This window comes from Ochotona curzoniae, unplaced genomic scaffold, assembly GCF_017591425.1.
Source record: "Ochotona curzoniae isolate NIBS_2020 unplaced genomic scaffold, NIBS_Ocur_1.0 scaffold_4701, whole genome shotgun sequence".
NCBI lineage: Eukaryota > Metazoa > Chordata > Mammalia > Lagomorpha > Ochotonidae > Ochotona > Ochotona curzoniae.
Window position 1 is genome coordinate 61,713,333 of NW_024467122.1, and position 12,715 is coordinate 61,726,047.

The following is a 12,715-nucleotide window of genomic DNA, read 5'->3' on the forward strand; positions in this document are numbered from 1 at the left end:
CTGTCTGACTCTCAAAATTTAAAGAACATTTTTCCCTATTTTATTATTATTATTATTTTATGATCTATTTCCATAGGCTCTGGGATTTCCCATCCCCCCCCCAAAGTTCCCTCTCCCTCACTTCTGATTTATCCTCTAGTATTATAATGGGTGGTCTTTCATGAATAGTCATTAGTCCATCATTCTGCTACTGAAGTGTTTCCTGACATCACATGCATGGACAATGTCAGAGTCCAGCTTCCTACTGTCAGGATATATTCAACAGTTTTACTGGGAGTTCACCTTTGGTAAAGAACAATATTTTAAGAGACACAAACACTGGCAAAGATGTGGAGAAAACGAAACCCCCACAAAGTGCTAATGGCAATGCAAAATAGCAGATCTACTTTGGAAGAATAAATCCTCAAAAGCTCAACACAGAGAAGACACGTCCATAGTAACAAATCTTAGTAGTATTATTTATAATGACCTCAACATGAAAGTAATCTAAATGGATAAAACTATGGTATATCCAGAAAATAAAATGTTATTCTGTTATTTTAACAAGCTGAAGTACTGATACATGCTACAATATGGATGAACCTGGGAAACTTTAGACTGGATGAAAGCCAGGAGTCATAAAACACCACATAATGTATGCTTCCATTGATACGAAAGGTTCAGAAAGCATAAATCTCTACCAATAAAAAACAATTAGTGGTGGTTTAGGGATGGACAGAAAAATGGAGATGACCATTAATGAGAAAAAGTTTTTTGAAGCGAACATGTGATAAAATCAATTATGGTAACTGTTATGGCTCTTTGGATATAACAAAGCATATTATTTTACACATTAACTGCATAAATTTTAACAAATCATTTCTCAGTAAACCCTTATGTAAAGAAAACAAAACACTGAGGAAAGAATTTTGCCTGACAATTCATATATTGCTTGGTTCTCTTGCATCCCATATGGAAGTGCCTAGCATTGTGTTCCAGCTCCACTCTTAAATCCAACTTCCTGCAAATGAGTACCTTTTGAGGCAGCAGATGATGGCTCAATAGCTGCTACCCAAAGACTGAGCCCTTAGCTCTTGCCTGGGCCAGCCCCAACTACTCCAGGCTCCTGGGGAGGGATAAGGGGTTAGAAGATTTCTGCATGTGTCTCTTCTTTATTTCTCTCTGCCTTTAAAATTAAAACAATAGTAATAGTAACAAAATGACCACTTTTGAATAAGAATAAAAAATGACCAACTAGTTACCTGAGTTCTGAATGCTTCTTAAATATACAAAACCTTTTACTTGGACGGTTACTATGAAAGCTGGAGAAACAAAAGAGATTTTAGTAATTACACAGCAAAGGATTTTCATTTTAAACTATATTTAAGCTGATACTTAAGTTTTCAGATTTTAACAGAATAGTATGATATAAATAATGTTTGTCATCCCTCTGCTTTTTTATCTTAATTTTATCTACTTGTCCTGATGATACTTATTTTCCTAAGTGTATTCTTAAATGATCAGTATCTTAATATTATTGTATCAAAAAAATTTACAAAGTATAACAGTACCAAATCAAATTCTATGTATTAATACTTGAAAATAAGTTTGAATTTTTGTTAATAATATGAATGCTTATCAATAAAAATCTCTAAACTTCCAAATATTCTCTAACCTTAAAACATGGATATGTGGAGTGAGAAGGACAGAATTCAGATCATCTAGAAAGCAAACAGTACTTGAGCAAATCCCACTGTATACCACTTGTAAATTTAAACTTCAAAGCATTCTTTACAGTTATTAGTAGATGTTAAAAAAAAAAAAGCAGAACTCACAAATTAAAGCAATCTTTCCCTAAACACAAGAACAGAAAACCTTAACCCAAATTTTGTAGTTAATAATAACTGTTTTCATAACCCAAATTTTGGTGAGGAAAGCTTCCTTTACTAGAAAGCCAGGATAAGGTTAGTACATTCTTTCTAAAAATGGAATCATGGACTCATAAAATTACCTCAGATCTTATTTAGAAACGCAAACTTTCAGAACCCCACAAACCTACTGAGTTAATCTCTAGCAGCACAGCCTTGGAATCTGCTGTAGTAAGCTTTTTCAATGATTCCTGGACCAGCTCAAGTTTGAGAAGCATAAGCCAACACACCAAGTTAACAGTTACTCTCAGACACAAGGTAATCACCACCACCACTACCACGTGCATTCAAGGAAAAACAAACATTCATGCTAGCTATAATGACTCAGATGATTGTTGATATCCCTTCTATTTGAGAGTAACCAGTATTTAAGAATTTACAAATCTGAGACAATATCACAAAGTTTTGTTAGAAGACAGCACCAGGAGATAGGGAAGCATTAAAATTATAAGGAAAAATTTACATTAATAACTTTTTCATCAGAGGGTTGAATCCAAGATTTTGTCTGATTCCTAAGAATATGTGAATGACACAAGCTGTTTTAAAAGTGAGATTTAAAAGCTTTTCTTTCTCTTCAAAAAAGGATTCTGGTTTTGGATCATTTATCTGTATGATAAGAGAAAAATTATTTTCAGGTCTTTCTGATACTTTTCACAACTGTTTATTACTGGTACCACATGATACCATATTAAAATTAGAACCATAACATTTAATTTTTTCTCAACTTAGTTCAAGAGTTACCTAACTACAAAAAATGGGGGGCTTATATCACTTCTTTATCTAAGTTTAATATACAAACTCCATAATCATAGTTTTTTGAACTTCAGGAATGGAAAAATGAATTCAGAGTTCAGAAACTAAAGGAAGAAAAAACTACCCTTCTTTTTCCTATTTGATTTCTACAAAGGTAATGGCAATATAGAAATAAATCTAACAAAAGAAAAAATTAAGATTTTTATTATAACATAGTAAAAACATGATATTAATACCTAGATTTAAAAACCCTGCTACCTGGATACATTAATGGATATGATTGTCAAACCTCATTAAGCCATTCTCTGTAAATGAGTGGATTTTATTATGTTTAAATTATACATCAAGAAAATACAGGACAAAACCTCTTCAACCATATTTTTCAATAGTCTTGACTACATTCAAGTAACTACTTTCCAAGAAACACAAAAAGAATATTTTCATTAACATTCAACAATATTGCTAATATGGTTACCATTTCAGATACAGTAATTAAAGGATGCTGGTATGGTAAGATGACAAGTTGACTGTCCTAGAACTTATGGTTTGGGTACAAGGGTAGGGAGACAGAAAGAAACTGATGCAGAAAAAATGTCCCATGAATATATTTTCACAAATAATTAAGATAAAGATCACCAATGACACATATAGAATTTTGTGGTTACACAGAGAAAGCTGCAGGCAAATGGAATAGAAGCCAGCCAATACATAGGAGTCCATTCCAGTTAAGAAGAGTCTTACTGCTTTGTTCCAGGCTAAGCAAAGAACAACAGTGAAGATATGTAAGGGTTTTCAAGAAATTAAAAAGCTAAAGGAACTGAAAAAGGAGTACCATCAGCTAGATTTAGCACTAACTCTTGTGAGCATCTGGGGAATGAAGTAGTAGACAACAGATATTTTCTCTGCCTCTGAAATCAATTAAAAAAAAATAGCTGTGAGCATTTGGGGGAGTTGGTAAGAAGATGTCACTTGAGACATCATATTCTATGGAATTTAGACCAACTACATTCTTAATTCCTGCTTCCTGTCTTACCTGGGAGATTACTACTTACAAGACAGACACAGACTGAGGTCTAGGCTCCACACTTTGGCTTTGCCCAGCCCTAGCAGTTGCAGACAATCTGGAAGTTAATCAGTGAATGGGATCTCTCTCTTGACTAGTCTGTTTCCTTGCCTCCCTTCCCTTCAAGCAAAAATGTAAAAGTAATAAACAGGAGGCAGCATTGTGGCAATGCCAACATCAGTTTTGGGTGCTGCTTTGAGTGCCAGGTCTCCACTGCCAATCCACCTCACTGCTAATGCAACTGGGAAAATAGTGGAAGATGGTTCAACTACTCAGGGTACTGATCTTATCTGGGAGACCCAACTGGAATTCTAGACTCCTAGCTTCGGACTAACCCTCACCTGTCCGTCTCTCCCTATCTCTGTGTAACTCTATCTTCCACATAAATAACAAATCTTTAAAAGAATAAACAAAGATTTAGTTAATGATAAATCTAAAATTTAAATTAGGACATCTCGCTTTTATTAATCACACATTAATTCTAAATATTTTTTAAAATCGTATTGCATTGAATTTTTACTTACTGGAGAGACAAAGACAGAAAGAGAAACCTCCCATCTACTGATTTACTTCCCAATGACTACAAAGCCAGTAGCCTGGGATGGCAGTGACACAGGTGCTTGAGCTCCACATTTCCTGTACTACTGCTTCTTGGGATATGGAATTAAGCCCAGACATTCAATATGGATGCAAGCTTCCTAATTGGTATCTTAACCACTGTGGTAAATGTCTAACCCTTTTAAAAAATGTTTTCATATATTTTACATTAATTAATTTGAGAGGCAAAGAGGGAAGTGAATAGAAACAAAGGGCCGGACACAGAGGACAACCTGATTTTGTATAATCTCTCTGGTTTATTTCTGAATAGCTTTTGCCATTTTTTTAAAATGAAAATCTATCCTAAAGGAAGTTTTCTCTACTAATGAGATCAAAATGAAAGTAATATAAGTTGAAGCATTTCATCAGCATGGAGTAAATTCAAATAATGTAAGCTGAATGAATTAATGAAAAAGAATCCAATAGGGACAGCACGGCTAGAACTGCTCAGCATATTCACGGAATGAACTCAAGTATAAATGACTGGCTGACTGGCTGAGGGGAAAGATGGTTGTAAAGACAGATGGATTAAAGGTAACAGAGAGAAAGGGAGATAGATCCAATGAAATTTCTAAAATCAGTGGAAATTCTGATGTGTCTCAGGGTACTCATTTCAAGGTTAACACTAACGATATTACATGTATTTATTTTGGACATATACCCTAAACATTAAAAATTTTGGGAAATTTGGAAATTTATGAAATATCTATAGGGAAAAATGAGAGAAAATCTATTTGCCTAACAAATCTATCTTAACTTCATTGGTTTAATAAACTCATCTCACAATTTTATTCTAAGTAGTATCTTGAGTTGATATGCCAGAAAATAGTTTCAGGCAATGTCTTAAAACTTTCTTCTAGTTCCTTAATGAGAAAATCTGTCTCCTAAAAGAACACCTTTATTTTCAAAACAAAAATTTGCTGACATATAATTTTAATTGGCGATTTACATGTTTAACTCATCTTACCTCATCATATGATTTACATAGGCTTTGCTACAGCTAGTGTTGTATCTGCAAAAACTACAGTGGACATATGTAGGAAAATGGTTTGCAAAATCTTTTATTTCGGAACAACATTCAATGCACTTGTGAACGCCCCGACGATACCTTATGGAGACATAAAGAAAATGATAAAAATATATTTTAAGACAAAAATATTAAGGGAGAGCCTTATTAATGTTCTGTTAACTAAAGGATGAAGTTTTTATGCTTAAATTTGAGTTAGTATTGTGTTTCAGGAATAAAGATTACCTTAAGTTCCTCAATGCTGTATTAACTTTACTTTTTTTATTGCTACTAGCCAATGTGCTTTGTTTCTTTTGTATATTAGATATTTTTGATTTGTATTTAGATTTATTTCCATTAGGCTTACTGGCACTGGGTTTACTTGCATTGGATTTGGTTGTATTAGGTTTACTTGTATTCAATTTTGTGGGAGTTTTATCAGTTATATTTTTAGTCCTTGGAGGTGAAAGCTGAAGGGTAGAAGTGCTTGCACTAATGGATGGTGTAACTGAAGATCCTGATTGAAGAGGTCCAACTGAAGCTCGAATAGTAACCTACAAAATGAAGGGAATATTTGCTTTAAGGAAGTCATCATTACATTAGTATTAGAACAGCACTGTACAAAAAGCTAAACATCAAGTATTAAAGAAAAGCATAATCTGGTTAAGTCTTCCACTTATTCTAAATGCTCAAACCAATACAATAGAATTAAACTTGGTATGTATTCACTTGTAATATTACATACTTGTATTTTTGTACAGATATCAGTTGTATGTTAACAGTTATTAAGGGATAATTAGGAGTTAATGCAAATTATATGAATATAAAAAAGAGCTCATTCCACAACTATTTTTATGCTCTGATACATATATGACAAAAATTCACAAACACAGAGCTTAAGATTTAAAGCCTGAAAAGTAACTCCAGAAAGGACACCTTTTTCCTTTCACAATTACAAAACAAAATAGGTTCAAAGTAAATGTGACCTTTTCTTTCCAGGAGTGGATTGCCTAGCATTTATGCTTATAGATTTCTGAAAGGAGTTGTATCGATTCTGTATACTACAGGAATAGTTTAGTAATATTTAGAATTTTCTTACAGAGAAGTAATATAAAGTTTATCATTTAGCATTTACAAGGCAACAATTTTATCTGTTGGTTTGTAATAGAAAGCACCAACGTTCTCAAGAAAATATCCTAAGAAATACACGTGCTTGGGTATCATTAAAAAAAGCACTGGACCAGGAATCAATACAACTGAGTTTAAATGCCTCTCTGGCCATGTGATCCAGAAAAAATAATTAATCTTTCTGAGCCTTTTCTCACCACAATACAAATCAATACTTTATATCACTGGATTGTTGTATGGGTTAAGTAACAGAATTATGAAAAAAAGTACACTGAAAGCCTAATTTCAGGTGCCACAGGAACATTTAGTATCATTATCATCATCATTATTATTATTAATAAGGGAAAAAATGAGAGAGTACTGCACTGCTTACATTAGTGTTCTGCATGTCTAGTCCCAGCATGAAATGAATGGATTGCAGGGAAGGATGCTGGATAGCTTCTCTTGCTCTAGGTCTTCAGAGCATGGCTTTACATTGTTTAGTTAATTCAAATAACAGACATACCCACACTCAAAGTACCCAAGCCAAATATAAATGTTTTGGGGATTATTTCACTTTGGATTATCCATGCCTCTGTTTCCCTCCACTGGAGCAAATATTCAAGAGCTGACTGTATATAGAGAAGTCAGAGAAAACAGATGTACGTAAGGCAAAAACGGAAAAGTAAATTAGAATCATCAGTATGCAGTCAGACATGTGTTTGCTGATTTAAAACACAATGCTATCCAGCAGCAGAACTTGCTTCTCTGAGAGTATACTCATTCATAACAACTTCAACAAACATTTGAAAATGAACCTATGGTATTCAAGGTGCTGTACCAGATGCTGGGGATACAAAGATAAATAAAACTGGATTCCTGACATAAAGCATTTTATTCTCCAAAAGCTAAAACTAACATACATAAGGCCAACTGGAGTAGCTCAAAACAGGCTACACAGTACTGAAACAACCCGCTGGCACAGGAAACAGTTCATCTGGTTGCACTTCTTTTTTTACAACAAAATACCATTTCAACATAACATCCTTCATGGACCACAAAACAATATTTACAAGTTTTTCTTTTTAAGCAAAAGTATTATAAAACCTAAATTTAAATTGTAATAAAATCAGAAGTCATCTTTAAAAATATATTCAAAAAATAAACTAAATCGTATTAAATATGATGCTAAAATACAACGTATTTGAACTCACTTTTGTCCCAGGAGGCAATCCTTCTAGTTGTTTAGGTTTTATAAATGTTCGATGATGCTGAGTCTTGTGATCCATTTTCTCTTTGCATGTCAAAAATTGCAATCTGCATTTTGTACAACGATGTATTCCTTTTTTCTGTTTAGAAGGCAAAATAATAATCATCCCTGTAAGTTTAAATCCTTTGTCACAAGGTTGTTCTACCTAGATTAAACGATGCATAAATTACCTTAAAATGTGTGTAGCTTCACAACATAACTAATTCCAAAATATTATTTCAGTTTTTACACAAATATTAGTATTTTGATATGAAAGTGAGCTATATTATGTTTTACCTAGGGAAAAGAAATCACTTTTTTTTTTAAAGATTTGTTTTGTTTATTTTTATTTTTAATTTGTTCTATTTCCATTTGATTAACAAGTTGGCAAAATTAATGTTTTAAGACAAAATAAATCTAACCAGACAATTCAAAGAAGGTTATGTTACAGGAATGTTTGTATGAAGCAGTGTTGTCTAATAAAATCACCTAATAGTGACAAGATCTAGAGCTGCATTGATCAGCACTGTAGCCATTGTGGTTACTGATGAGCACTCAAGATAGGACAAGTACAACTGAGGGGACTGAGCCTCTAATTGGAACTGAAATAATCTTAGGTGGGTGGTGGATACTGCTAAGACCATGTAGATATGAAAGTATAAAACACAACAACTAACAACAATCTACTAAACTGGTTAGGAACCTCTTACTGAATCCCTCCTTAAACTCCGTCCTCTCATTACAGACAGAAACTGAGAACCCTGAAAAATCTCACTTTGCCACAGAAAAAAACAGGTTTATTCTACAAGTCACTAAACTGCAATTCTTTTAACTTATATACTTTCATTAAAACAAAAGATATGCAACTTACATGCATATACAACTTAAAAGTATATGCATATTCGAGAGTATCTTCTCTAAAATTCTGCCAGATCCATCAACACTTTCATTTAAACACAATTGTAAACTTTGATTAAACTGTGTAGTCAGTGTGCAAAAGTTGATCCCATAATCAGATTTAGTCGATTCAGTTGCTTCTGTTTTGATAAAACCACTACGGCTTTTCCAAGCACTCAGAAAAAGTCCAATTTGGAACAAAAAATTTAGCCAGAACAAAAGATGGTTTAATTGATTAATAAACATAACATCAGAACTCTAGGAAAGAATACAAGTACTAACACTGGGTCCCCCAAATTACATAGTGCAACTGTTAGAAGTTATGCAATAAACAATCTACGATCTAAATATAGCTCGAATTCAGAATCAAGTAGTATCATAATTGTTTTCTTTGGCATGTAGTTACAAAAGCCCACTTTGGGGCAATGACGTCAGGTTCTCTCAATCAAATGGGAAGTTAGTAAATGGAAATAAAGTTTGAATAGAAAAAAAAGGGAACACAATTATGAGTTCTCAACCTTTTCTTTCTCAGTCCAAATTCAACTTTTCCCTTATCCTAACCGCCCCCCAAATGACCCCATATCTACCACTTGACTCTGAAATAACCAATCTTTTATAAATTCCATTCTTCCTCTTTTTCTCTCATATTCAGGCATCCCTTTTTCTTCTCTTTCAGAACTTTTGTTACTAACAGCTACATAATGGAAATAAAAAGAAGTTTTATAAATCATTCATCACAATTTACAAACTAATGTGATCTGGAACTCTGCCTCCTTTGCAAAATAAATCTAACTGGGCCCAGTGTGATAGCCTAATGACTAAAGTCCTTGCCTTGAATGCGCCGGGATCCCATATGGTGCAGGTTCTAATCCTGGCAGCCCCGCTTCCCATCCAGCTCCCTGCCTGTGGTCTGGGAAAGCAGTCAGGGACGGCCCAAAGTTTTGGGACTCTGCTCCTGCTTGGGAGACCCAGAAGAAGCTCCTGACTCCTGACTTCGGACTGGCTCAGCTCCAGTCGTTGTGGCTGCTTGGGGTATGAATCATCGGATAGAATATCTTCCTCTTTGTCTCTCCTCCTCTCTGTATATCTGCCTTTCCAATAAAAATAAATAAATCTTTAAAAAATGAATCTAACCAACGTTCTATGTCATACTCCATCCTTTTGGTACTGCAACAAGAACAAATAAGAACTGGTAACTCTCACCTGATGCTTCATGTAATGGTGCATATAGGGTGTTGCAATTTTAATAACTTTGAGGCAAAATGGACATAGCAAGTTCTTAGTGTTTTCATGAGATGTTCTGAAATGAGTTTCTACATCAGAAAATGATGATGATCTATAATTGCAAACCTAGAAATTGAAGAAGGTTTATTTCAATTTGAACATTAGCAACTGACACACAGTTAAAAAATAACAAGGATGAACCAATTGTTTGGAAGATCATTTTGTACTATTAATGCAGCTCTGATGCCTAAACTAACATGAATTCCACTAATGATGAGAATGAATTCTATCAAAAGATAATCTTTGATACAGGTTAAGTTATCTTTAAGGTTAGGGAATACGTCTCAAATCAACTAGATTCTCTTTTTTTCTAATGAAAATTTTTATTTATCATTCCCTATCTTGACTTGAACTTTCCAATTCTAGTCTCCTGCTCTTTAAATGTATCCTCTGCATATAAAGAGCATTCTCCATTCGATCATAATGCTCCAGGATACTGCAGTAGCAACTGATCTTTCTCTTGCTTTCTTATTTCTTTAAATTCTGGGGGAAAAAAAAAAAAAGAAAGAAAGAATCCCAAAGCATTCACTAGCGTTCTTTGAAGCTAACAACATCTTTTTTCCCTTTGCATACTTACATTCTCCCCATATGGTAAGATAAGTCCACACGTTTGTCTTTCTCTATTAAGGCACTTATCTGCCTCATAAACGGATGGGCGAAAACACCAGCATCTGAGCCAAATCCAGCTCCCTGCTCTCACCTCATGAAATGAATACTTACACCAAGGAACTTTTTACTGATAATTTAACTACAAGAGGGTCTTCTAGCTGCCATATTTATCTAAATATGAATATAAAAATTAAAAACTAATATATTTTCTGAAATATTAAAATTATATCAAACTCAATTTAACACCCAGATACAGTTTTGTTGGAAAACAGACACATCCATTTATCCACTCATTGTCTATGGCTGCTTTTGTGTTATGACAACAGAGATGACTAGTCACAACAGAGACTGAACAAAGCAAAAATTAACAGAAAATACAGTGAAAAAATTTTATTTTTGTTCAAAAAATTTCCAAATCCATGCATATGGTCTTCAAATAGGCTTATGAAAATTCGTATTATGAAAAATGATGCATAGATTTAAAAACTGTACCAACACAAACATCTTTTAATTCCATTTTCCACTAACGTTTTGAAGCACATGGATACAAGCATGACAAGAATGAAATATTTAGTTTTACTTACCATTTTTACTTTTATAGAAAACAAATTATGCTGACTTCAGGTCTAACAAGTTTAAATTGTAAAAAGAAAAAAGAGAAACCAGCCCAACAAACACAGGATTAATGTAATAAAATCTGTGTGTACCTGGCAAATATACGGCATCTCACCAGGTTTATGATTGTCCTTCATATGTTGCAAAAGAACATGTTCTGTCTCAAATGATAATTCGCAGATTTTACAAATTGCTGAAAGTTGAAGGGACACAGCATTATAACTTACTAGGATATAAACCTAAAATAAACACTTCATACATCTTTATCAAAACTGACAATAATATTAGTTGCAATGGCAATGGGGATGAACAATCAATAGTATGGTAGCTGTGTGCCAAACACACAAAGAACTTTATTACATTAATTAACTCAATCTGTGTAACAACACTATAAAGACAGTCTATCTTTTATCCTCACTATCCAAGTATTAGGTAAATTAGGTAAATTACTTGAAATCATATATCTGTATTTAAAAGCAGCTGTGGGATTTGCATACAATATATTCAGCTCCAATATCTGCTATTTTAACTATAATCGTAGTGGTGGGCACTGAGCACAATGGGTGAAGATGCTACTCAGTAACCCACATCTCATATTTGTGCTCCTGGATTCAAGCACTGTCAGCATTCCCAATTCTAAAAATGCACACCCTTGGAGGCAAGTGATGGCTCCAGCAGCTGGGTCTGTGCCAATCACACAGGAGACCTGGACTGTTTCCAGCTCCCAGGCAGTGGCACAGCAGCGATCTCTAAGTCATCCTATCTCTTCCTCTCTGTTACTCTGTCCTTGTCTCTCTGCCTGTCAAATAAAAGCATTTTTTAAATGGGGAAAAAAAGATTCTAAAATATTTTTAAATTGAAAGGATGATTTTCTTTTTATTTTCCAAAAATACAGTTTTGTAGGTATAGGGACTTCTCCCTCGTCCTCCCCCTCCTCCCTCTCCATTTTCCCCTTTCATAATGAGAAAAGATTTTTTAAAAACTACAACTGTTACTTTTCTAACTAAAGTTTAAATGAAGAGACTGGTATCATATGATCTGAAACTTCTAGCTTAGTCCCCACATATAAAGCACAGGTTATGCCCAGCCAGTGATCACAATGGAATATTCATATTTCAAGAGAGATTTTAATTTTTATTAGCTAACTTGATCTAAAAATTTAAGAAAGATCAAAATGAAAATTTTCAATTTTTCTTCAAATTTCAAAGCCTATTTCTTACTCTTGCTTTTCAAATAGATTTAAGTTTTTTCCACAATTTGTATCATCAAAGCAAGTTACATGAAATTGTAACTTACTAGAAAATTCATGGGGAGTGTGTGTACTTTCGATGTGACACTGCAGCTGAAATGGTGTGGGAAACTGACGGTAGCAGTGCTGGCAGGTGGTGTGGTTTTCCCAGCTCTCACTGCTCTGCTTCTCAAGTTCCAAATGATGTTTCATGTGGTTCATAAACCTATAAATGATTGTCAACAGGTGCAAAAGTTCAGATTTAAACAGAAAATCTCGCAAGTGTCTGAACCTATATCTTAAAAGAGATCAATTACTTAAAATAAAATGGAAAGCCTTAGTCTTCCAGAAAGGTGTAATGCTTAATTCACTTAATTTAAATGATTTGGCTAAACCTTTT

The 12,715-nt window shown here is 33.9% G+C and overlaps 1 protein-coding gene across 11 annotated transcripts in view; it reads right to left on the reverse strand.

Moving 5' to 3' along the window:
• ZNF280D (zinc finger protein 280D) overlaps window positions 1–12,715 on the reverse strand; it is a 96,155-nt gene that overhangs the window by 29,201 nt on the left and 54,239 nt on the right. For all 11 annotated transcript variants that reach the window (XR_005882584.1, XM_040969012.1, XM_040969006.1 and 8 more), the window contains 7 exons: window positions 12,384–12,541; window positions 11,180–11,280; window positions 9,783–9,929; window positions 7,648–7,782; window positions 5,573–5,880; window positions 5,288–5,428; window positions 1,242–1,301 (listed from right to left, as the gene is read on the reverse strand). Coding sequence is in view for 10 of the 11 variants with exons in the window: in XM_040969012.1 (XP_040824946.1) it covers window positions 1,242–1,301; window positions 5,288–5,428; window positions 5,573–5,880; window positions 7,648–7,782; window positions 9,783–9,929; window positions 11,180–11,280; window positions 12,384–12,541 (1,050 nt within the window). In the remaining variant the exon portion in view is untranslated. The remainder of the gene's footprint in view (window positions 1–1,241; window positions 1,302–5,287; window positions 5,429–5,572; window positions 5,881–7,647; window positions 7,783–9,782; window positions 9,930–11,179; window positions 11,281–12,383; window positions 12,542–12,715) is intronic.